The following is a 24,357-nucleotide window of genomic DNA, read 5'->3' on the forward strand; positions in this document are numbered from 1 at the left end:
TCCGGGTGTTTTGGACTTCAACTCCCACCATTCCTAACAGCCTACCGGCTGTTAGGAATGGTGGGAGTTGAAGTCCAAAACACCCGGAGGGCCGAAGTTTGCCCAGGCCTGGCTCGGGCCTTGCAGACCCCAAAATATTTATTATTATTATTATTATTATTATTATTATTATTATTACATGCATTTATACCCCGCCCTTCTCCCCGAGGGGACTCAGAGCGGCTTACATTCTGCCACGAGGGCCAGCAACAAATATACTATAAAACAAAACAATTAAAACATGATAAAAAGTATACAAAAATTAAAACGCTGCAAGGCAGCGATATTGCACCATCCAGAACTCTCCCTTGAACATGGTTTCAATTCCCTTCAAACTAGTCCAGATTATTTAAATCTTTCAATCAGTCAAAGGTTTTAAATAGTCTATTTCATATTACAGTAGAGTCTCACTTATCCAACACTCGCTTATCCAACGTTCTGGATTATGCAACGTATTTTTGTAGTCAATGCTTTCAATACATCGTAAAATGGGTAAAGATAAAGATATAAAGATTGTCTCACAAAGAAACGAATATGTAAAAAGAAAACAATCCTCGTGTTGGTGGTGGGAATTGTAAATGTTTTGTATGTCTACGGCAGGGGTCCTCAAACTTTTAAAGCAGAGGGCCGGTCCACGATCCTTCAGACTGTGGAGGGGCCGAATTATCATCTGAAAAAAAATACAAACAAATTCCTATGCACACTGCACATGTCTTATTTGTAGTGCAAAACAACAACAACAATGAAAGAACAATACAAAATTTTAAAATGAAAACAATCTTAACCAACATAAACCTATCAGGATTTCAATGTAAAGTGTGGGCCTGCTACTGGCCAATGAGATAGTCAAGGTAATTAGGATTGTTGTTGTTGTTGTGTGCCTAAATCCAAAATTATTTATTTATTTATTTGCTACATGTATTTATTACATTTATATCCCACCCTTCTCACCCCGAAGGGGACTCAACGCAGCTGTATGTACATACAATACATTATATTATTAGCATAGCACAATATTAGCATTATACATTACTATATTGAACTATACCACTATACTGTAATACTATATGTAATATATAACCTATACAGCAGAGTCTCACTTATCCAAGCTAAACGGGCCGGCAGAAGCTTGGATAAGCGAATATCTTGGATAATAAGGAGGGATTAAGGAAAAGCCTATTAAACATCAAATTAGGTTATGAGTTTACAAATTAAGCACCAAAACATCATGTTATACAACAAATTTGACAGAAAAAGTAGTTCAATACACAGTAATGTTATGTTGTAATTACTGTATTTACAAATTTAGCACCAAAATATCACGATATATTGAAAACATTGACTACAAAAATGGCTTGGATTATCCAGAGGCTTGGATAAGCGAGGCTTGGATAAGTGAGACTCTACTGTAATTAATATTATTATATGGTATTATTATTAGTATTATATTATATAACATAATATTTTTATCAATATTATATGTATATACAATATATTATCTTATTAAAACTGATATAAAAACACATTATAAAACTGAGGTTGGGGGCCAGGTAAATGACCTTGAAGGGCTGCATCCGGCCCCCGGGCCTTAGTTTGAGGACCCCTGGTCTACGGTATGTATTTTTTGTGTTTTAAAAAATAAAAATTTGTAAAAAAAAATGCAGCTGAGATGCTGTCTGGGTGCGGACTGCGTGCAAGAACCAGCCGCGGGAGCAAAATCATCGCCATCAGCAGCATCAGCAGCTGTGCCGGGAGCGCCAGACACGGCTGGGTTGACTAAGCCGGCTTTCCTTCCCTTTTGGTCCTGGCAGCGAAGGAAGGAGGGATGGAGAGATCCCAGCAGAGCCCTACGCAACACAACACAACGGAGGAGGAGGAGGAGGAGGAGGTAAAAATGCTCTCCAAAAGGGCAGCCACAAGTTGAGATGCGCCCAGCGCATTGAGGGGAAGGAGGAGGAGGGAGAAAGAAGTGGAGGGGAAAAGTTTCCACTCCTCACCTCAAAGCTGCTGTGGGTTTCTTTCTTTTCTGGGTCAGAAAGAGAGAGAGAGAAGGAAAGGGGATCATTTCAAGTATTCACTGATGTCATTTTTTCCAGGGTAAAGAACACTCTCCTTTGCCAGCCTCCCCCTTCTTGCTCTCTCCTCCGCATTCATGAAAACACTCCAGGATCCCGGTCCCGGGGTGGCCAAAGGCAGCCAAAGCCTCCCCCTCTTTTCTCCCCCTTTGAATGAGGGCATCGGCACCCAAGCCAGGAGGGCAGCTCTCCCTCCACAAAAAGAGCCCGAAATAGACTTGCGGCCACATGTGCTTGCCCGGCCAGACTCTCCGTGCAGAAGCCCAGCCTTTGGGGAAGGGAGGAAGTCAGAAAAGGAAGTGGGGTCAGCCAATTGGCTCAACTGGAGCCCAGCAAGATGACCAGAGGACTGGCCGCTCTTAGGGCAGCTTCTGCCCGGGTCCCAATATAGTTTCTGCCCTTTTTTCCTGGCTAGAGCGAGCTGGGGTGATCCTGGAAAGGCACAGAATTATAGAACTGGAAGATACCCCAAGGGCCATCCTTTCATGCCAAGGAGGACACAATCAAAGCACCCCCGGCAGGTGGCCATCCATCCTCTGCTTCAAAACCTTCAGAGAGGGAGACTCCTCTGGGGTTCCAGGCAGTATAGATACCATTACAATTGGAAGGAAAACAAAGGTCACCCAGTCCAACTCCCTTCTGCCATGCAATCCAAGCCTTCCCAGTCTACTGCCCACCTTACCCAGTCTACTTTTACAACCTCTCCGTTTTAATCCATGTTTTTATTAGTTTTTGCCATTTGTTTTTATTGGGTAATGTTTAAATTTTTATAATTGTGCATGTCTCATGTCTACTGTTGTGTTTTATATTGCTACTGTTTTTATTCGAGCTTGGCCCCATGTAAGGGCCGGGCTGTGGCGCAGCTGGCTAGTAACCAGCTGCAATAAATCACTACTGACCAAGAGGTCATGAGTTCGAAGCCCGGGTCGGGTTAAGCCCCCGACCATTAAATAGCCCGGCTTGCTGTTGACCTATGCAGCCCCGAAAGACAGTTGCATCTGTCAAGTAGGGAAATTTAGGTAAGCTTTATGCAGGAGGCTAATTTAAATAATTTACAACATCATAAAACTGCCAGCAAAACACAGGGAAAGGAATGAGGAAGTACAGCCACTAGTGGACAGTGAAGCAACAGCTCCCCCTGTGGCCGGAATTGTGAAGCTGGAAAAAAAATGTTAAATGCCTCTGTGTCTGTCTATATATGTTGTTTGTCTGTTGGCATTGAATGTTTGCCATATATGTGTTCATTGTAATCCGCCCTGAGTCCCCTTCGGGGTGAGAAGGGCGGAATATAAAAACTGCAAATAAATAAATAAGCCAACCTGAGTCCCCTTTGGGGAGATAGAGGCAGGGTATAAAAATAAAGTTGTTGTTGTTGTTGTTGTTATTATTATTATTATTCCCAACAGACAAGACAGTCAGACATCCACGGCATGTATATTCCACGGAGTCCACGGCAGCATATTCCACTGCCAAACAACTCTGACCCTCAGGACTTTCTTCCTAATGTTTAGGTGGAATCTCTTTTCCTATAGTTTGTTGCTCCTAGTCTTGAGAGGAATGGTTCTCAACTTGTGGGTTCCCAGGTGTTTTGGCCTTCAACTCCCAGAAACAGCTGGTAAATTGACTGGGATTTCTGGGAGTTGTAGGTCAAAACATCTGGAGACCCACAGGTTGAGAACCACTGGGTTAAGCGAACAAAACCAAAGGGTGATTCTTCCCAATGCTTCCTCTTCTTCATCCTGGAAAGAAGTGATGAGTGGAGTGCCATCAGCAGGGTCCGTCTTGGGCCCAGTTCTGTTCAGGATCTTTATTAATGACTTAGATCAGTGGTTCTCAATCTGTGGGTCCCTCCCCAGATGTTTTGGCCTTCAACTCCCAGAAATCCTAACAGCTCGTAAACTGGCTGGGATTTCTGGGAGTTGTAAGCCAAAATACCTGGGGACCCCAGGTTGGGAACCACTGCTGTAGAGCAACAGACAACTAGATTCCTCCTCCTCCTCAACGGGACCTCCTTTTCAATACTGAGACATGGCTCTCATGTCACCTTCTCCCAGCATTCTTTTCTCCAGTCTAAACATTCCCAGCTTCCTAAAGCATTCCTCAGAGGGATTCATGGATTCCAGACCTTTGACCATTTTGGTGGCCCTTCTCTGGACATCTTCCATCGGGTCCATCTCCTTCTTGAATTGTTCTTCCCAGAATGGGACACGGGGATATTATTCCAGGTGATGCCTGACCAATGAAGAATAGAGTGGGACAATGACTTCTCTCAATCTGGACATGACTCCCATGGATGCAGCTGAGAAGCACATTGGCTTTGGAACAGCTGCCTTTGTTGGGAAATCATCCTAGATGACTCAAGTCCAAATGTAGTTAGATAGATGATAGAGTTAGATTGAGGGAATCCTTTCCCTGTTTCCAAAGCATGCCTAGACAGGCTTTACTGTGTTTCACTCTATCCTGTTTACATCACATCCCTTACTTTGAAGTTAGTAGAAATGTGAATCTTTAGGGACACTAACTTCCCATTGGTCAGAGTGTCTTTTATGGCCCCAATAAACTGGACCATGAGGTCGGAACCATTTTGGTTTTTTCTTCTCCCTTTGTTCTTCAAGCTAACAAGCAGCATCCTGCCATCTCTCCTGGCAAGATGTAACTATGTAGGTGGTTGTTATTTTTCCTTTCTTATTTTTCCTTAGAAACCAGTCTAGAGTAGTCTAGACTGCTCCCAAGCCTTTCTATCTACAATGGAGTTCTTTTTACCTGAATAAATACTTTTTGAACTTTTATTGAGACTCTGCAGTCCAGGGGTCCTCAAACTTTTAAAGCAAAGGGCCAGTCTACAATCCTTCAGACTGTTGAGGAGCCGAATTATCATTTGAAAAAAAATACGAACAAATTCCTATGCACACTACACATGTCTTATTTGTAGTGCAAAACAACAACAACAATGAAAGAACAATACAATATTTAAAAATGAAAACAATCTTAACCAACATAAACCTAGCAGGATTTCAATGGAAAGTATGGGCCTGCTACTGGCCAATAAGATAGTCAAGTTAATTAGGATTGTTGTTTGTTGTTGTTGTGTGCCTTCAAGTCATTTCAGAATTTGGGTGAGCCTAAGTCTAAAATTAATTATTTATTTACTTACTACATTTATTTACTACATTTATATCCCACCCTTCTTACCTCGAAGGGGACTCAGAGCAGCTGTATGTACATCCAAAATATTATTAGCATAGCACAATATTAGCATTATACATTACTATATTGAACTATACCACTATATTGTAATACTATATGTAATATATAACATATAATTAATATTATTATATGGTATTATTATTAGTATTATATTGTATAACATTATAATATTTTTATCAATATTATATGTATATACAATATATAATATTATTAAAACTGATATAAAAATGTATTATAAAACTGAGGGTGGGGGCCAGGTAAATGACCTTGGAGGGCCGCATTCGGCCCCCGGGCCTTAGTTTGGGGACCCCTGCTGCAGTCCATTGCAATCCTAAAGGCTTCTCTTGCTCACCCAGTGTAAGTAACTGTTGCATTTGAAAGCTTGTCTTTTGCTACTCTGCTGATTTTGGTGGAATCTCCCCCAGAGAGGGTTAAATTGAGTCTAACCGCTCAGAGATTACCACAACAGCCTTCAATTACTGGCTCATGAGTGGGGCTGAGGAAGGCTCCCATGTATCCCATGGCATGCAGGAATCAACTGACCCCACAAATGCTCAACACTACTACGTTAGGCAAGTCAGTGGCTGTTTCAGACCTAATCCAGATGTTTCAACCTGCTCTTCTCTCCAGATGTTTCCCCTGTGCACATAAAACTTTACTGCGTGAGTGCGCTGGTCTCCCTGATTCCATGCAGGGATGGATGGATCCCAACCCGATCCTCCCAGCCCCATATGTTTCCCCCATCCATAGGCATTTGCAAGGGCTCACTTTGCCTCTATCTCTATGAGGGGTGTGCAAAGGGGCCTCGGCTGAATATCGAATCTTCCAGGATTGTGCTCTTCCAGGGCTGCTTTAACTGCTCTGGCGTCACAGGAGCCCTTTCGTTCGGCAGGAATCTTTCCTGCTTCTTCCATCTACTGCCCAGCCTTTTCCCTGTTTCACAGTTAGTGCCTGCAGGCTGAGTTTCCCACTAAAAAGGTTGAAAAACTATCTTCTGTTTTAATTTGAGTCACTTCAGGAAAAAAAGATGGTGGTATGAATCAAAGTGACATCACCACCCTCAGAAGCAAGCAACTACAGGCAAAGATATTTACAAGCTATGAAAAAAATACCGAAGGAAGGCCAAACAAAATGACCAAAGATCTGATGAGGGAGTTTCAATCCGTTTGGTCTGGAGACCACAAGACAAAGCAGGAATGGGGCGCAGCCCCTTTTAAGGACAGAAAGGGTTGCCATGTGGAAAGCATTAAGAAGAATGGCCAGCGTGAATCATCTGATCCCAGGGGTCTGTGTGCTCTAAGTGGCCCATTTGTCACTTCTTGTCATCAGCTTCGAACTCAGGGCTTCCGCCTGCCTTCTTGGCAACATCGGCCCAGGTGTAGATATTGGCACCCAGGTACAAGGCACACGGAACCCATTCTGCCATCTGCTTATCCTCATCCAGCATTCCCTTCGGATGGCACCACCAGCAGATGTTCCTGGGCACAACGTAAAGCATAAGAACCTACTTGATTTGGGACCTGGCTATTCTCCAACTAAGCATTGCTATAGAATCAAACCAAGGACTGTTAGGTAAAGGTAAAGCTTTCCCCTGACGTTAAGTCCAGTCATGTCTGACTCTGGGGGTTGGGGTTCATCTCCATTTCTAAGCCGAAGAGCCAGCATTGTCCATAGACACCTCCAAGGTCATGTGGCCAGCATGACTGCATGGAGCACCATTACCTTCCAGCTGGAGCAGTACCTATTGATCTACTCACATTTTCATAGACACCTGCTAGATCATGTGGTTGGCATGACTGCCTGGAGCGCGGTTACCTTCCCACCGGAGCAGTACTTATTAATCTACTCACATTTCCATAGACACCTGCTAGATCATGTGATCGGCATGACTGCCTGGAGCGCCGTTACCTTCCCACCGGAGCAGTACCTATTAATCTACTCACATTTCCATAGACACCTGCTTGATCATGTGGCCGACATGACTGCATGGAGCGCCGTTACCTTCCCGCCGGAGCGGTACCTATTGATCTACTCACATTTGCATGTTTTCGAACTGCTAGGTTGGCAGAAGCTGGAGCTAACAGCGGGCGCTCATTCCGCTCCCGGGATTTCAACCTGTGACCTTTTGGTCTGCAAGTTCAGCAGCTCAATGGTTTAACACACTTTGCCACCAGGGCTGTTAAAATCACAGTAAAAATATTTTTCTCTTGAAAGATGAATCGACTCTTCTTCTCATAAACAATAATTGTTATTTGGTGGGAAATAGTAGACTCCAAATACACAAATTGACTCCTCTTCTTATATATAATAATTGTATCTACTTCTCCCCCAGTTTACATTCTACATTATATGCACTTTCTCTGGCCCAGTTCATTTTTAGGAGCCTACCCAGGTTTTTGACCAAGTATGTTTTAATGTAAATGTGACTTTAATATGTTTTATTGATTTGTTTTCATATTGTTGTGTTTATTTATTAGTTGCCACAACTACTGCACTTTATCACACTCCACTCTTATTGACTGAACTCTGTAATGAGATCCTTAATTCCCTCTTGTAGAGTCTGCTGAATTTTATCTTACAGTTTGTATATTATGTTCAGACTCTAATGTTCTGATGTTGATGTTTTATGCTGGTTTGTATGTTTATACTATTTTACCTGTTTTACATTGGTTTAATTATGCTGTATTTTATTGTATTTTGGAACTGGGCTTGTCCCCATGTGAGCCGCCCCGAATCCCCTCTGGGGAGATGGGAGCGGGATATAAAAATGAAATTATTATTATTATTATTATTATTGACACAACGACGTTGTATGACACAGCAAACAAGATAGGTATGCTGGATTTCGTTTCACAAAATCACAAATCGAACACTTCCCAAGTGTCTAGGACTGTGTGATGTATTTTCGGATGATGCGCGCAGATCCCAGTAAGGTGGCCTTTTGCAGTTGGCAGATCGTAATTTTGTCAATGTCTATTGTTTCCAAATGCCGGCTGAGATCTTTTGGCACGGCACCCAGTGTGCCCATCACCACCGGGACCACCTGCACTGGTTTCTGCCAGAGTCTTTGAAGTTCAATCTTGAGGTCCTGAGAGCGGCTGATTTTTTCCTGTTGTTTTTCATCTATGCGACTGTCACCTGGGATGGCGACATCAATGATCCAAACCTTGTTCTTTTCCACAACTGTGATGTCTGGTGTGTTGTGTTCCAGAACTTTGTCAGTATGGATTCGGAAGTCCCACAGTATCTTTGCGTGTTCGTTTTCCACAACCTTTGCAGGTTTGTGATCCCACCAGTTCTATCCTGCTGGCAGGTGGTACTTGAGGCATAAGTTCCAATGAATCATTTGGGCCACATAGTTGTGCCTCTGTTTGTAGTCTGTCTGTGCAATTTTCTTACAGCAGCTGAGGATATGATCCATGGTTTCATCGGTTTCCTTGCAGAGTCTGCATTTTGGGTCAATAGCTGATTTTTCGATCTTGGCCTTAATTGCATTTGGCTTACTCGTGGGCTGCAAGGATCAGGCCTTCTGTCTCCTTCTTCAGGGTCCCATTCGTGAGCCAGAGCCAGGTCTTCTCCTTGTCAGCTTTTCCTTCAATTTTGTCAAGGAAATTATTATTATTATTATTATTATTATTATTATTATTTTATATAGTCTGTATTCACCTGGGCCTGGCCCCATGTAAGCCACCCCAAGTCCCTTTGGGGAGATGGAGGCGGGGTATAAAAATAAAGTTATTATTATTATTATTTCCCCAAAAACTTCTTTCTTTCTTTCTTTCTTCTTCTTCTTCTTCTTCTTTTTGCTTTCATGTTTGAGCCATAACATGGCCTTTTAAAAACAGTTGGCCCGCCTTAGCATTACTTTTACTATAGGGTCTCCCAAAGCAGCTACTCTACTCCGAACTCAAGAACGGAAAATGTAATGTTGGTGGGCAGGAAAAGAGATTGAAAGATGGGCTCAAAGCCAACCTTAAAAACTGTGGCATAGACACTGAGAACTGGGAAGCCCTGGCTCTTGAGCGCTCCAATTGGAGGTCAGCTGTGACCAGCAGTGCTGTGGAGTTCGAAGAGGCACGAACGGAGGGCTTAAGGGAGAAACGTGCCAAGAGGAAGGCCCGTCAAGCCAATCCTGACCGGGACCGTCTTCCACCTGGAAGGGAGAACATGCAGATCAAGAATAGGTCTCTTCAGCCATCTACGGATCCATCCTCAAGATAGCGAAGACGGAGGACCATCATCCTCGAACTACGAGGGATCGCCTAAGTAGTAAGTAAGTAAGTAAGTAACGGGGAGATACACACCTTGTGTCTACACACAGCAAGAGAGCTACACACCCGGCTCCTCCTGGAGTGTTTGTGAATGAAAGAGCAGCTTTGCTATTTCTCAAAATAAACGGAGCCAAGGTGTTCCGCAGGAGGGAGGGCTGCGGAGGCAGCTGTGAGGCCGTGCGCCTGGCTTTTGCAGCGGGAGGAGTTCAAGCAGGAGCCGCTGCTTGAGGGGTCTTTGCTCCCCCCCCTCCTCCCCTCCTCGGGCTAATCAGCTACTGAAAGAAGAGCTGCCTGCAGCCCCCCTTCTCCTCCCTCCTCTTTGCTCAGCTGCACCGAGAAGGAAGCAGGGAAGCGGGCTTGGAACGGCCGCCCACCCGCCCGCCCGCCCGCCCGCCCGAGCGCAGAGGAGCACTCAACGCGCCGTCATTCATTATCCGCCGACATATGGAATAGTCATTGCGGGAGGAAGCAGGACCAAACAAGAGCCCCAAACTGCTTCCTCCCAGCGAGGCCTTGACAGCCTCTCCAGCTCCCGGCCATCCATCTCTGGAGCAGGAAAAGGAGCCGGAGGAGGAGGAGGAGGAGGAGGAGGAGGAGGGATGCGTCTGGGTCTGCCGGACAGACAGACAGACAGACAGACAGACGGAGGAAGGGAGCCCTTGCAAGAAAAGACACGGGAAGGAAGTCATAGTGCCCCTCCGTTCCGCTGTGGCCAGACCTCCCCTGGAACAGCATCACAGAAGAACTGGAAGGGCCATCCAAGTCCAAAATGACAATCAAACTGTTGCATTCACAGTAGTTACATCCACAATGCAGTAACCCCTGCCTGCCTTTCTTAAACAGCTAAAAACATGGCTTTTTCCGGTGTGCAACAACCAACAACATGACAGACCCCTATCACTGACATACTACTTCCTTGCACTTTCATTTCCTCCCTATCCATCCTAACCCAAATCTTCTCTGCACATATTCTGCACTTTGGCCTAGATCAGGGGTCCCCAAACTTTTTAAACAGGGGGCCAGTTCACGATCCTTCGGACCGTTGGAGGGCCGGACTATAGTTGGCCACCGAGCAATAATAATAATAATTATTATTATTATTATTATTATTATTATTCCAGCATATCTATCTTGTTTGCTGTGTCATACAATAAAATAACAACAACAACAACAAAAGGGTTGGAAGAGACCCTTTGGGCCATTGTGTCCAATCCCCTTCTGCCTTTGTGCACCAAAAGCACAAGCAAAGCACCCCTGACAGATGGCCACCCAGCCTCAATTTTTATTTATAATAATAATAATAAAGAGGGTTGGAAGAGACCCCTTGGGCCATTGTGTCCAATCCCCTTCTGCCTTTGTGCACCAAAAGCACAAGCAAAGCACCCCTGACAGATGGCCACCCAGCCTCAATTTTTATTTATAATAATAATAATAAAGAGGGTTGGAAGAGACCCCTTGGGCCATTGTGTCCAACCCCCTTTTGCCTTTGTGCACCAAAAGCACAAGCAAAGCACCCCTGACAGATGGCCACTCAGCCTCAATTTTTATTAATAATAATAATAATAATAATAATAAAGAGGGTTGGAAGAGACCCCTTGGGCCATTGTGTCCAACCCCCTTTTGCCTTTGTGCACCAAAAGCACAAGCAAAGCACCCCTGACAGATGGCCACCCAGCCTCAATGTTAATAATAATAATAATAATAATAATAATAATAATAATAATAATAAAAAGAGGGTTGGAAGAGACCCTTTGGGCCATTGAGTCCAATCCCCTTCTGCCTTTGTGCATCAAAAGCACTAGCAAAGCACCTTTGACAGATGGCCACCCAGCCTCAATGTTAATAATAATAATAATAATAATAATAATAATAATAATAATAATAATGTGATTTTGTGATACAAAATCCAGCATATCTATCTTGTTTGCTGTGTCATAAAATATAATAATAATAATAATAATAATAATAATAATAATAATAATGGTTGTAAGAGAAGAAGAGACCCCTTGGGTCATTTAGTCTAACCCCCTTTTGCCCTTGTGCCATGGGGGCCGGATAAATGGCTTCGATGGGCCGCATCCGGCCCCCGGGCCTTAGTTTGGGGACCCCTGGCCTAGATCTATGAATTAGTCTCCTGTTTTTAACATTTTATGCTGCATGTTGATTTTAATGACTGTTTTATTGATGCTGATGGTTTTTTTGTTGTTGGGATAATTGTGTTATTGTTTTGTTATTGTTATTATATTGTTGTATCGGGCAAGGCCCCATGTAAGCTGCCCCGAGTCCCTTCGGGGAGATGGGGCGGGGTATAAAAATAAAGTTATTATTATTATTATTATTATATTATTCTCAGGAATTTCTATGACATTTGTCCATGCACTTTATTAAATGTCTTGAAATTATGCACTTTATATGACCGCCCCATTCCATCCATCAGTGGTGATGTTTGTAACTACTTCGCGGTTCACTTTTCGCGGATTCGCTGTTTTGAGGTTTTTCAGTAAACACTAAAAGACTATTATAAATCATAAAAAATTACAATTTACAGCCTAAGGAATGGAGGAAGGAGAAGCCAAAGGGAGAAAAAAGGAGCCCAAGCAGCAACGGGAGGAGAAGAAGGCGATTTATCAACACATGATTGGTTGATAAAGACTTAAAATACTGTATAACTGTTTAACACACTGAGCCTCCAGTGGCTCAGTGTGTTAAAGCACTGAGCTGCTGAACTTGCAGACCAAAAGGTTCGAATCCGGGGAGCGGGGTGAGCACCTGCTGCTAGCTCCAGCTTCTGCCAACCTAGAAGTTCGAAAACATTCAAATGTGAGTACATCAATAGGTACCACTGTGAAATTACCTTCCCCATTTGGCACATTCTGCACTGGGTTCTATGAATTAGTCTCCTGTTTTAATATTGTATGTTTCATGTCGATTTTAACTATTGTTTTTACTGATATTGATGTTTTTATTGGTATAATTGTTTTATTGCTGTGTTATCGATATTTGATTGTTTTATTGGGCTAGGCCCCATGTAAGCCGCCCCAAGTCCCTTCGGGGAGATGGGGCGGGGTATAAAAATAAAGTTGTTATTATTATTATTATTATTACCACCACTCCGGTGGAAAGGTAAGGGTGCACCATGCAGTCATGCCTATGGCCATATGATCTTGGAGGTGTCTATGGGGCCGGGCTGTGGCGCAGCTGGCTAGTAACCAGCTGGTATAAATCACTACTGACTGAGAGGTCATGAGTTCGAAGCCCGGGTCGGGTTAAGCCTCCGACCATTAAAAAAAAAAAAAAATAGCCCCGGCTTGCTGTTGACCTAGCAGCCCTGAAAGACAGTTGCATCTGTCAAGTAGGGAAAATTTAGGGACGCTTTATGCGGGAGGCTAATTTAACTAATCTACAACACCATAAAACTGCTCATGAGGAAAAGAAGAGGAAGAACAGCCACCAATGGACGGTGAAGCAACAGCTCCCCCTGTGGCCGGAATCGTGAAGCTGGAAAGATGTTAAAAAATGCCTCTGTGTCTGTCTAAAACTGAATGTTGTTTGTCTGTTGGCATTGAATGTTTGCCATATATGTGTTCATTGTAATCCGCCCTGAGTCCCCTTCGGGGTGAGAAGGGCGGAATATAAATACTGTAAATAAATATGGACAACGCCAGCTCTTGGGCTTAGAAATGGAGATAAGCACCAACTCCCAGAGTCGGTCACGACTGGACTTAATATCAGGGGAAAACCTTTACCTTTACCTTAGTATTCCAAAAGTGGACACTTGTTAGTTCAAGAACTCGGCAACCCATTTTTTCTTATAGTACCATGCAAGTCCAAACCCATCCTGCTAGGCAGGGAAATACCATTAAAGCAATTTGCAAGATTAAGAGGGAGACCCCGTCCCTCTCTTATGTAAACATGGGAGGGTCATCTCAAAGTCCTTCGAAAGTACAATGCATGGAGTGGGAAGAGATCATAAGGATCATCCAGTCCGACCCCATCCCGCTAGCCAGGAATCTACAAAGTTCTTAAAAAACACAAAGGCTGTGTCCAGTTCAGGGTCCCACAATTCGATAAGGAGATGGAGGAGCAAGAAGGTGTCCAGAGATGGGCCAAGAAAATGGTCAAAGGTCTGGAAACCAAATCTTAGAGGAGTGAGCTGAGTTGAGAGAAAAGAAGGCTAAGAGAGAGAGACCCGAGAGCTATGGTTGAATATCTGAAAGGGGGTCCCATTAACAGCTAGACTGTTAGGAATAGTGGAAGTCCAAAACACCTGGAGGGCCGAAGTTTGCCCATGCCTGCTCCAGAGATTAGGGGGTCTCTTCCAGCAACAGGATTCTAAGGATTTCCCATCCAGAAGCGGCCTTTGGCCCCCGGCTCTGGCCTTGCACAGGGGTGCAAAGCAGGAAGGACCCCGGCGCGTTTTGCTATGGCTACTGCTTCCTTCGCCTTCTCCTTCCAGCCAGGAAACCAATTTATATTGTTGTGTCTCTTCCCAGAACGCGAGGCAGAGAGACAGAGGAGCTGGGCCGGCTGCCAGGCCGAACGCCGGAGGCTGCCAACTGAGCAGGAGCGCATGGAGCAGTGTGCGCTGAGGGGGAGGAAGTGTAGTCTGCGCCACTGCTGCTTCTGCTGGAGTGTGTCTGTGGCAGGCATCAGCAAAGTTGGGCCCTCCAGGTGTTTTGGACTCCAACTCCCATCATTCCTAACAGCCTCAGGCCCTTTCCTTTCCCCCCTCAGCTGCTTAAGCGGCTGAGGGGGGAAAAGAAGGGGCCTGAGGCTGTTAGGAATGGTGGGAGTTGGAGTCCAAAACACCGAGGGTCCAACTCTGCCCATGCTTAGTCTGTGACAAGACAGCACACAACGAAGGTTCAACTGTAGGAGAAGGACCCCTATGTAATGTAATATGCCCACCTGGCCCGGTTCCCAAAGTCCAGAGGCCTCCAGGAATTATATTGCCGGAAGCGATGAAGCTTCCACATTTGTGTATATGAATGACGATGTGAAGAACACCTACAAGCAACTCTAAACACCTTTGCAGAAGCATACAAAAAGCTTTCTTCTCAATAAACTTAGAGAAAACCAAAGCTCTTCCTGCCAGCACCAGCCAGTCTTTACCTAGTCTTTATTTGAGATGCATTACCTGCAACAATATGTTTGCATCTCATTCTTGAATCTTACCAGAGCCTCCCGTGTATTTTCTTCTCCTTTTTCCTACCCTAAGCTCACGGATATATAAAACACCTGATGCTAGAGATACCAAACATGCCTACAGGTTATGGGCCCAGCACAATTCCACTGCGCCACTCTGCTAGAGATAATATATTTTCTTGTCGTTTTTTGCACATTCTACAAAGCAGAGACCTGAAGGTGCAATTGTACATATATAAAACCACAAATGTGGGTCTGCATTAAGAGATCGCTATTGTCGGAAGTATCCAAAAGGCTGACTCTCAATCTAAAGCAGGCATGGGCCAACTTCGGCCCTCCCTCCGGGTGTTTTGGACTTCAACTCCCACAATTCCTAACAGCCTACCGGCTGTTAGGAATTGTGGAAGTTGAAGTCCAAAACACCCGGAGGGAGGGCCGAAGTTGGCCCATGCCTGATCTAAAGCTACCCAAAGAGCCAGCCCTCCTCCTTCTCCGCGAGTCTGCTTTTCCGGCTGGTCCCACTTAGGGAGGCAGCTGCAGGAGCGATCATCCAGCTGGAGCAAATGGCTTTGGGAGGGAGACCAAACTGCAACGCTAGGAGGGCAGGCGCTTTTTTTAAACCCATGACCTCATAGCAAAACATCTCCACTTGCCATTTCGTTTGGGGAAGGCGAGAGGAATGTGCCCAGACGGAGAAGCCCAGGCACGGCAAATCTGACAGGAGGAGGAGGAGGAAGAAGGAGCAGATCCAGAAGCAGACAGTGGAGGAGGAGGAGGAGTGAATGAGGCAGGCAGGAAGGAAGGAAGGAGCTGGAGGAGAGTCCCACTCCTTCTACCCAGACTCCAGAGGATGCTGAGCCACGCCGGAGCCACACAGAGCTCGCCAGGCTGAGTCACGCCACGTTCCTTCGTCCATCTATCCGTCCATCCATTCACTAAGGCTGGCTCCAGTCTCCAGGCCCAGATTTTCCACAGGAAGCCGAGGGGAGGCCAGAACAGGAAGTGGGTTCGGTCCATCCCTTCGCTCCCTCCATTGCTACCATCATCAGCTTTTTACACGGGCTGCGTCACCCGCTCAAGTTTCCAGTCCTCAAACCCTCGTCCTCCCCCCTTTCCTTGCCTCCCTCCGCAGCCAAAATACACGGGCCGGGTGTCAAGCTCTGCCTCCTCTCTCTCCGCCGAGTCTCCCCTCTCTTCCTCTATAAAATCTTTCCTAATACAACTCAGGCACGTCTGACCTGTGCCATGACTGCACCAGCCCAGCTCTCTTGGAATGACAAGAATACAGGGTGGGAAGGATCCAAGGGCCGTCGGGTCCAGCCTCTGCCATCAAAAGCCCATCCAACCGCTGTTCAAAAAGGGAGAGTCCTAGGCATATTCCATTATGGAACAGCTCTTACAGTCAGGAGGTTCTCATTCATAACATTACTCAAGGTGGCAAGAACAAAAACAAATGATGATAATAATAATAATAATAGTAACTCAAGGTGGCAAGAATGAAAACAGATAATTGCACTGTATAATTTTTATCTATGTGTTTTTTAAAACAGGTAATAATAATAATAATAATAATAATAATTACTCAAGGTGGCAAGAACAAAAACAGATAATGATAATAATAATTACTCAAGGTGGCAAAAATGAAAACAGATAATAATAATAATAACTCAAAGTGGCAAGAATGAAAACAGATAATAATAATAATAATAACAGGAAAAACTCAGCCACTATCAGGACCTCAAGATTGAACTTCAAAGACTCTGGCAGAAACCAGTGCAGGTGGTCCCGGTGGTGATGGGCACACTGGGTGCCGTGCCAAAAGATCACAGCCGGCATTTGGAAACAATAGGCATTGACAAAATTACGATCTGCCAACTGCAAAAGGCCACCCTACTGGGATCTGCACACATCATCCGAAAATACATCACACAGTCCTAGACACTTGGGAAGTGTTCGACTTGTGATTTTGTGATATGAAATCCAGCATATCTACCTTGTTTGCTGTGTCATACAATAAAATAACAATAATAATACGTTATTTTTCTATCCCGCCACCATCTCCCCGAAGGAACTCAGGGCGGGTAATATGGGACCAGGCCCAAAACAAAATAAGATGGCAAAGGAGTCCCCAAGCCAAGCAAGAAGAGGCAGCAAGAGAGTCGAGATTCAGTCTAAGGGTCAAGCGATGCCAGATGGGGACCCCCATCCCAAGGTTGAAAATACACTGCCTGGATCAGAGTTAGCAGCCTATGGCCAAGAAAGGAAGCTTAGCATTGTGAAAATGTTGACAAAGGGTAGACCTTGTAAATTCTGTATTGGGTGCCATAAGGGAAGGGAACTGAAAGCAGAAGTGTCAATGTCACACTGACCTTATAAAAACCAACAATGTCATAAATGCTCACAGCCCAAAAAGGATATTGCAAGGAGGAAAACGTAAACAAAAGGACATTGGTCTAAGCCAGGCATGGGCAAACTTTGGCCCTCCCGGTGTTTTGGAATTGTGGGGAGTTGAAATCCAAAACACCTGGAGGGCTGAAGTTTGGGAGCTCGAGGGTCTCCACACGGCAAGAAGAACGCAGCAGCGTCAACCTGGGGAATTCACTGGAGGAGGATAAATGCAATTCCAGGGGAGGAGGGAGGGGAGGGAGCTGAACAAAGCCCCTGGAAGTGGCTCCGATGTCAACAGGCCCTGGATCTGCCTTCCTCCTGGGGCCCCTGAAAGAGGGCCAGCTGCGCAGAGAGAGACCTTGGATCCCCACATGAAAGCCCCGCGCGCTCCCCGGGTTGTGCTCCAGACATTACACAAGCGTACGTTGTTGCGCAGAGATATATTTCACGACACTCTCAATCTCTATTCCAGGCCCAGTGCTTCCGCCGCTCCCCCTCCGGACCAGGTGGGCTCGGCGCCTGGAGCAATGCCAGGTCGAATGACATTTTGGGGCCTGGAAGGGGGCAGGTAAGGACTCCCATTTCCCCGTCGGCCTGAGAGGTCACTCAAAGCATGCAACCGTCTGACCCCCAGGGCCAGCTCCCCAAAGGCCACTTTTCAGAGCGTTGCTCGCCTGCTAAAACGCCTCTAACAAACACACTGGCTGCAAAGGGAGGCCAGAGAGCACATTTCTCCTTCTGGGAATCCTATTGTCATACCCCAGCCACCTTTGGCTTCTGAACCTGATCCAGAAATGAACTATGACCAGGATAAAACCTCTACTGACTTTTTACCTAGTCCACAGAGCTCTTTCCAATTACAGCTGCCGGCTGTTGATAGCTCGGGTGATTCCCTAATTGGGAGAGAAAGTGAAAATATTACTCCCATGGCTGAACCAGATGTTCTTAGTTCTCCAGAGAATGTGTCCTTCAACATAAGGGAGTTTCTGCATCGCCAGAGGTCTGAAAAACAAGGACGCCGCAGGAGGCATCTCAAGGGGATAATGAATAGAAGGTTTTCCCTTGAGAACCTTTAGGGAGTTTGGTTTCCCTTGTTTGGGATCAATTTGGGTTCCATAAAAGTGTTTTGCACCATGGACACTTTGCGGTGTCAACGTTGCTATTTCCTGAGAAAGGTTCACTGACTCTAGCTCCTGCCTCTTCCAAGCCAAGTTTCCAGATCCTGGCGGCCAAGCCGAACCGCGACTCCTGAGTAGACCCGGAGTAAGTCTACTTCCTTGCCTTGTTCCTAAACCAAGTTTTGCCTCAGCTTCATCACGTTCCTGATTTGATATCAAGAACTTCCTAGTGACTTTGGACTTTGTTATTCAGTCTTGCTTCCTTGTTGTTCCCCGCTCAAGAACTTTCCAACAGTTTTGAGCGTGTTTCGGTTTCTAGACTTTGGACAATAATATTGGACATTTCCCTTCAATTCTTTGGACTATTTCATACCTTTTCATAAGGGACTATTATATGCTCAACCTTTCCAGCTATTCATTCCTGAATTTATAATTGTTTTAATAAAGATATTATATGATTATTGGTCTCTGTCTGGTTTCCAGTGCTCACGCTGCCTTGGGGAGCAACACCTATGCGCAGCCATTGCGCTTTGGGGCCTCTCTCCTCCTTTTCTCCATCAGGCTGCAAAATCAAGCCAATGGAAAGACAAGAGGGACCTCTTTAGCCACTTCCAAGGTGGGAAAATAAACGTACTGGTGGGACTAGGAAAATGTAAAGTGAATTTCACAAAGTTAGAATGGGTTAAGAGATAGGAGCAGTGAGTGAAAAGGGGCAAGAAGGAGCAAGGAATGTGGATAAGGTGTTACTAATGTGTAGATTTGAGAGAGAGGTGGAAAGAAATCGGACTGACACAACGGAAGATGGGAGAGGGGGAAAAAATGAGAGGAGGAGGAGGAATTGCTTACAGAAAAAAAGGAAAACAAAAGGATGTTTACAGGTACAGAAAGACACAGAGGCGCTGGAACAAAGGGAAAATTACACACACACAGGGGAACGAGGATGTTTGATCTCATGTGTACGCATGTGCATGTTTACTTCAATTTGAGACTATAAAACCCATGATCAAGAGATAGTAAAATGTGTTGCTTTTCTTGATGCTACCCCCTAGTTATCCTGAAGAATTAAACTATTGAATCTCATTGATTTCTAGTCTTTGAATTAGGAAGTAAAAAGGCTAGAGATCTTAGGGGCACTGTGCATCAACAGCACTGGTGCTCTTTCTTCCTTTCTCACTGCCAACTCAGAAACCCCGCACCCCAAAGGGTCAGTATGGTAGCCCAGAACTCCCTGACCTTTATTTCTTTGGAGTGATGTGAAATGTTTCTCTCTCCAGTACAAAAACTATGCAGAAACCCGGTTCCTCACATTCTCCGTATCTTTAAGATAAAGCCATCTAAGACAGGTCTCCAAGATACTTCTACTGATCTAGCCAGAATCCTCTGCGAAGTGGAGTCTGGTTTGAAAAGTTACTCAAGTGCCATAGGAGCTCACTGTATGGAAGAAATCGGGTTTTGTGTTAGATAAAGCAGAATGTCTGGCAGACCAACCAAACAAAAGGTGGATAAGAACCAGATCTAAACTTGGAAGCTAAGCAAGGCCAGCCCTGGCGAGTCCCTAGAGAGACCACCAAGGAATCCAAGGTGCTTCAGGTTGTGTTTTAGAAGAAGGAACTGAAAACTACAGTTTCTCTATACCCCACAACCTCTGAGGATCCCTGCCATAGATGTGGGTGAAACGTCAGGAGAAAATACTTCTGGAACATGGCCATTACAGCCCGGAAAACATACAACAACCCTGTGATCCCGGCCATGAAAGCCTTTGACAACAAACTGAAAACTCTCTAAAATTCATGGGATCAGTCAACAGACACTTGAAGATTCTCGTTGCTGTCTCTGGATGAGAAGTTAAAAGCCGTAATCGTAGCTCTGATCGTCCTTTAAGGGGAGCTTTAAAAGAAAGCTTCCTTGCGCCAACTCTATTGATTGTCAACAGGGCCCACGGAGCCTCCTTTGCCAAAGCACTGTGCTGACCCCTTTCCACAGGACAACAGCAGACCTGGAGATGTTGTGCTTCTCTGTTGCCCAACTCAGAGGACGCTCACCTTGCCTTGACCTATCCGTGGCCTTTTCCCATTCTGCTCATAGCAGCCCCCTCCCTAAGCATTTCACCCTCCCGTTGCCTTCATTTCTCCAGAGTCAACACACCGCCTGGTGCATCCACTCCTTGCTTAGCTGCCTCTTGTTGTTTTGCTCTGTGCAAAACCTGGTGTGACTCCATCTTTTCCCTATGTAATGACTTCTACAGCCGCGGTTAAGAGGCTCTGGCAGCCTTGCAAGCGAAGAGCATGGCCAGAGCCCCCTTTCCGTGTGTCGCCCACGGTCAGGGCCAGGTGTTCCTATGAACTATACCGTCCGACAAGAGTTAGATCCTCTTCAGCACTGAGAAGGCTGAACAGAATACAACCCAATCTGTGCTCACTGCAAGAAAACAGATGGCACCTAAACAGGAGGAAGAATTTCTTGACCGCCAAGTGCAATCTGATAGGGAAATGCATTGTCTATTGGATGTTTACGCTAAAATGTGAAAGTTCTGTGGCTGTTAAATATGTGAAGATCCATGCAAATGTTAATGGCAGGTATCATAAAACTGACAAGGAAGACAGCAAAAACAGAACATACAGACAAATTATTTAGGGTGAGTGTTAGTTTCCCAACATTGCCTTGTAGGGCAGGGGAATCACTTCTGGAGGGCTTTAAACAGAGGTTGGGTGGGCATCTCTTGGGAGTGCTTTCATTGTGGATGCCAGGGGACTGGGATTGGATGACCCTTGGGGTCCCTTCCCTCTGGATTCTGGCATCACTCAGACTCGTTCCAGCTTCCCTCGGCCCTGATGAAACAAGGAGCCCAGTTGTCACCACAAATGCAAGGCACACACATCTTGCTCAAATCAAACTGTGACGCTCCTCAGTTCAGTTTCCATTTCCATTGATCCAAGCACCAGAGAAGAGGAAACACCCATGGGATCCACATGGTCAAGGGCTCGGGGAGGAGAATTTGACGGCAGGCAAAAACGCACAGAGATAGAATTAGAAAATCCTTTCTTCCAAGAAGAAACAAGGGGCTAACATCACTGTCCCTGACCATGGAGGTCACACAAGCCTCTGGGAGTAAAAGCCACCAATACCTCACTCTCTGTGCATCATCAGTAGCACATACAATTGCACTTCCTTGCACAACTCTTAGCGGGGTAGCTATACTGGATTATAGATTGGCTTTCTCTCTACAAAACACATTCAGCCTCTCACAGCGCAGAGAGATGCAAACCCAGGGATCGGGAGTCATCGCAGAGGTCAACTCTGTCCAAAGGTAAAGTATATCAGGACCTTGTCACTGTTACATTCACATGTTTATCTCTAAGAGTAGTATTTGCTTCCAATTGCCAACAATGCCAATGTATTCTACAGAAAGTGTACAGACATGTTTCTGTGCAAAACAACATGCAAACACAATCTGACACATAGAGAGCAATATCTGAGCAAACAAACAAAACCCAGGAATCTCTGTAATTGATCAGTTGTTCTTCAATGAAGGAAATGTAAAAGGAACCACACCAAGAAATTCAGTTGTATCACCTCTGGTTTCAACAGGGATAAAGTTTAAGGTGGCTTTTAACTGAATTATATTGTGTTAGTTGGCTTACTAATGCCACCTTATCTGTTTTCCGAGCAACAGCAGTTTTGTTGAACAACAGTAATAATGATTTTATTTCTTACCCGCCTCTCCTTGTGGCTCGGGGCAGGTTACAGAATAATTAAAAGACATAAAACATTGTAAAAATACCGTAATTGCACTTATTAAAATTTATTTCTATAAAATACATATTATAATACACAAAACAGAGGTGTTGCTGATGCTGCAACTGCCACAGTTTATGCTTTCTGCACATAAGGACTTGTGTAAAGTCTCCACCAGAGACACCTTCAGCAATGGATTAATTCCTTATCTATCCCATGGAATAGGCCCTAGTTGGTGAATGAGGCTGCAAAGACTGTAATTTTCTCAATATCGCAGAAACAAAATGGAAGGGCAGGCTTACCTCCTCGTCGGAGCTGTCTTCCACATACTCATTCTCCAGAAGCTCTTCCTGCTGACCGGTCCCTCTGTCCCTGACCTTAAGGCCCAGGCCTCCTTTCTTCTTAGGAGCTTCTCCAGCCTGTAAAAGAGAACAGTACAAACAGTTATGCAAAGACATGAAGAGGATGAATCAGGTGCAGTTTTTTTTTACCCGAGAGAACACTTCTCTAGAATGTGTAGGTCCTTCAGCACAATTTCTACTGGAAGTTGGCAGATCAAGCGATTTCTAGAGAGAACATTTTAACTCAAATTCATGACTAAACAAGATCAAAACCACCAATGTGGAGGGACAACTTTATCTGGACTCCATGCTCCACCTCAGGGCTAGAAATCCAATCTCATGGATCTCTTCCTGACAATAAGGACACTGGCTGGGCATTTGGAATTCCAGGTGTGATAGTCATGTGAGGACAGAGATGTGCATGCACACAGGTGTGTGTATCTACTACAATGGTTACTCTCAGACACATCATTTATTTATGGAATCCAATTCTAGTGTATCTCCTCTGAATGACTGCCTGGAGGTGGTCATGGGCTGGACGAGAAAAAACAAATGGAGACTGAATGCAGACAAACCAGAGGTGGTCGCCACCAAGGGTCCTCATCTGGGGATGGAGGTGTGTCAACCAGTTCTGCATGGGGTTCAATTCCCTGAAAGACTTTGTTTGGGACAAGAGCTCCTGGAACCGTCTCCAAATGTCAGCTAAGGTAGATGCAACATTCAAGAGGGCTTACTATTAGTTTTGGGTCCTATATTTGGAGGACCTAAAGATGGTGGAACACACACTGGTCACCTCAAGGATAGACTTCTGCAATGTGCTTTACATTGGGCTACCTTTGTACCAAATTTGGAAATTCCAGTTGGTTCAAAATACAGAAGCCAGACTGGTTACAGGAACATCTTTTGTTGTTGTTTATTTGTTCAGCCGCTTTCAACTCTTCATGACCTCATGGACCATCCCAGGCCAGAGATCCTTGTCGGCTGTCGCCACCCACAGCTCCTTCAAGGTCAAGCCAGTCACTTTAAGGATACTATCCATCCAGCTTGACCTTGGTTGGCCCCTCTTCCTTTTTCCTTCCATTTTCCCCAGCATCATGATCTTCTCCAAGCTTTCCTGTCTTCCCATGATGTAGCCAAAGTCCTTCATCTTTGCCTCCAATATCTTTCCCTCCAGTGAGCAGCTGGACATTTCCTGGAGTATGGACTGGTTGGTTCTTCTTGTGGTCCAAGGTCTCAGAATTCTCCTCCAACACCACAGTCCAAAAGCATCTATCTTCCTTCTCTTCCTTGTGGTCCAGCTCTCTCTCACATCCACAGGTTATTATGGGAAATAACATTGCTTTAACTATGAGGATCTTCGTTGCCAGTGTGATGTCTCTATTCTTCAATATAGGGGCCGGGCTGTGGCGCAGGCTGGTGAGCAGCCTGCTGCAAGAAATCACTCTGACCATGAGGTCATGAGTTCGAGGCCAGCCCGTGGTGGGGTGAGCACCCATCAATTAAAAAATAAACAATAGCCCCTGCTTGTTGCTGACCTAACAACCCAAAAGATAGTTGCATCTATCAAGTAGGAAATAAGGTACCACTTATAAAGTGGGGAGGCAAATTTAACTAATTTACGACGTTGGAATGAAGAAGTGCCATCAGAATGGATGATGAAGCAGCTGCTCCCCCCTGTGGCCAGAATCGAACATCCCCTCAGGAGAAGGTTAAATTGCCTCTGCGTCTGTCTGTCTCTGTCTCGGTTCTATGTGTATATGGGCATTGAATGTTTGCCCTATATGTGTATAATGTGATCTGCCCCGAGTCCCCTTCGGGGTGAGAAGGGCGGAATTTAAATACTGTAAATAAATAAATAAATATGCTATTGAGACAGGAACATCTAAGAGTGAGCATATTACACCTATCTTAAAGTCACCCCATTGGCTGCCAATGTGTTTCTGGGCAAAGTACAAAGTGTTTGTTTAAACCTTTAAAGCCCCACCTGGTTTGCATCCAGGTCAATTACTTGATGGCCTTATCCCATACAATCCACCCC

At 45.0% G+C, this 24,357-nt stretch overlaps 1 protein-coding gene across 1 annotated transcript in view; it reads right to left on the bottom strand.

The window, feature by feature from the left end:
* Positions 1-8,837: 8,837 nt before the first annotated feature.
* LOC103281364 (BOP1 ribosomal biogenesis factor) overlaps positions 8,838-24,357 on the bottom strand; it is a 35,947-nt gene continuing 20,427 nt past the window's right edge. The window contains exons 3-4 of the mRNA XM_062979844.1: positions 22,281-22,397; positions 8,838-9,474 (exon numbers count right to left, since the gene is read on the bottom strand). Of these exons, the coding sequence (XP_062835914.1) occupies positions 9,295-9,474; positions 22,281-22,397 (297 nt within the window). The 3' untranslated portion in view covers positions 8,838-9,294. The remainder of the gene's footprint in view (positions 9,475-22,280; positions 22,398-24,357) is intronic.

This window comes from Anolis carolinensis, chromosome 4, assembly GCF_035594765.1.
Source record: "Anolis carolinensis isolate JA03-04 chromosome 4, rAnoCar3.1.pri, whole genome shotgun sequence".
Taxonomy (NCBI): Eukaryota; Metazoa; Chordata; class Lepidosauria; order Squamata; family Dactyloidae; genus Anolis; species Anolis carolinensis.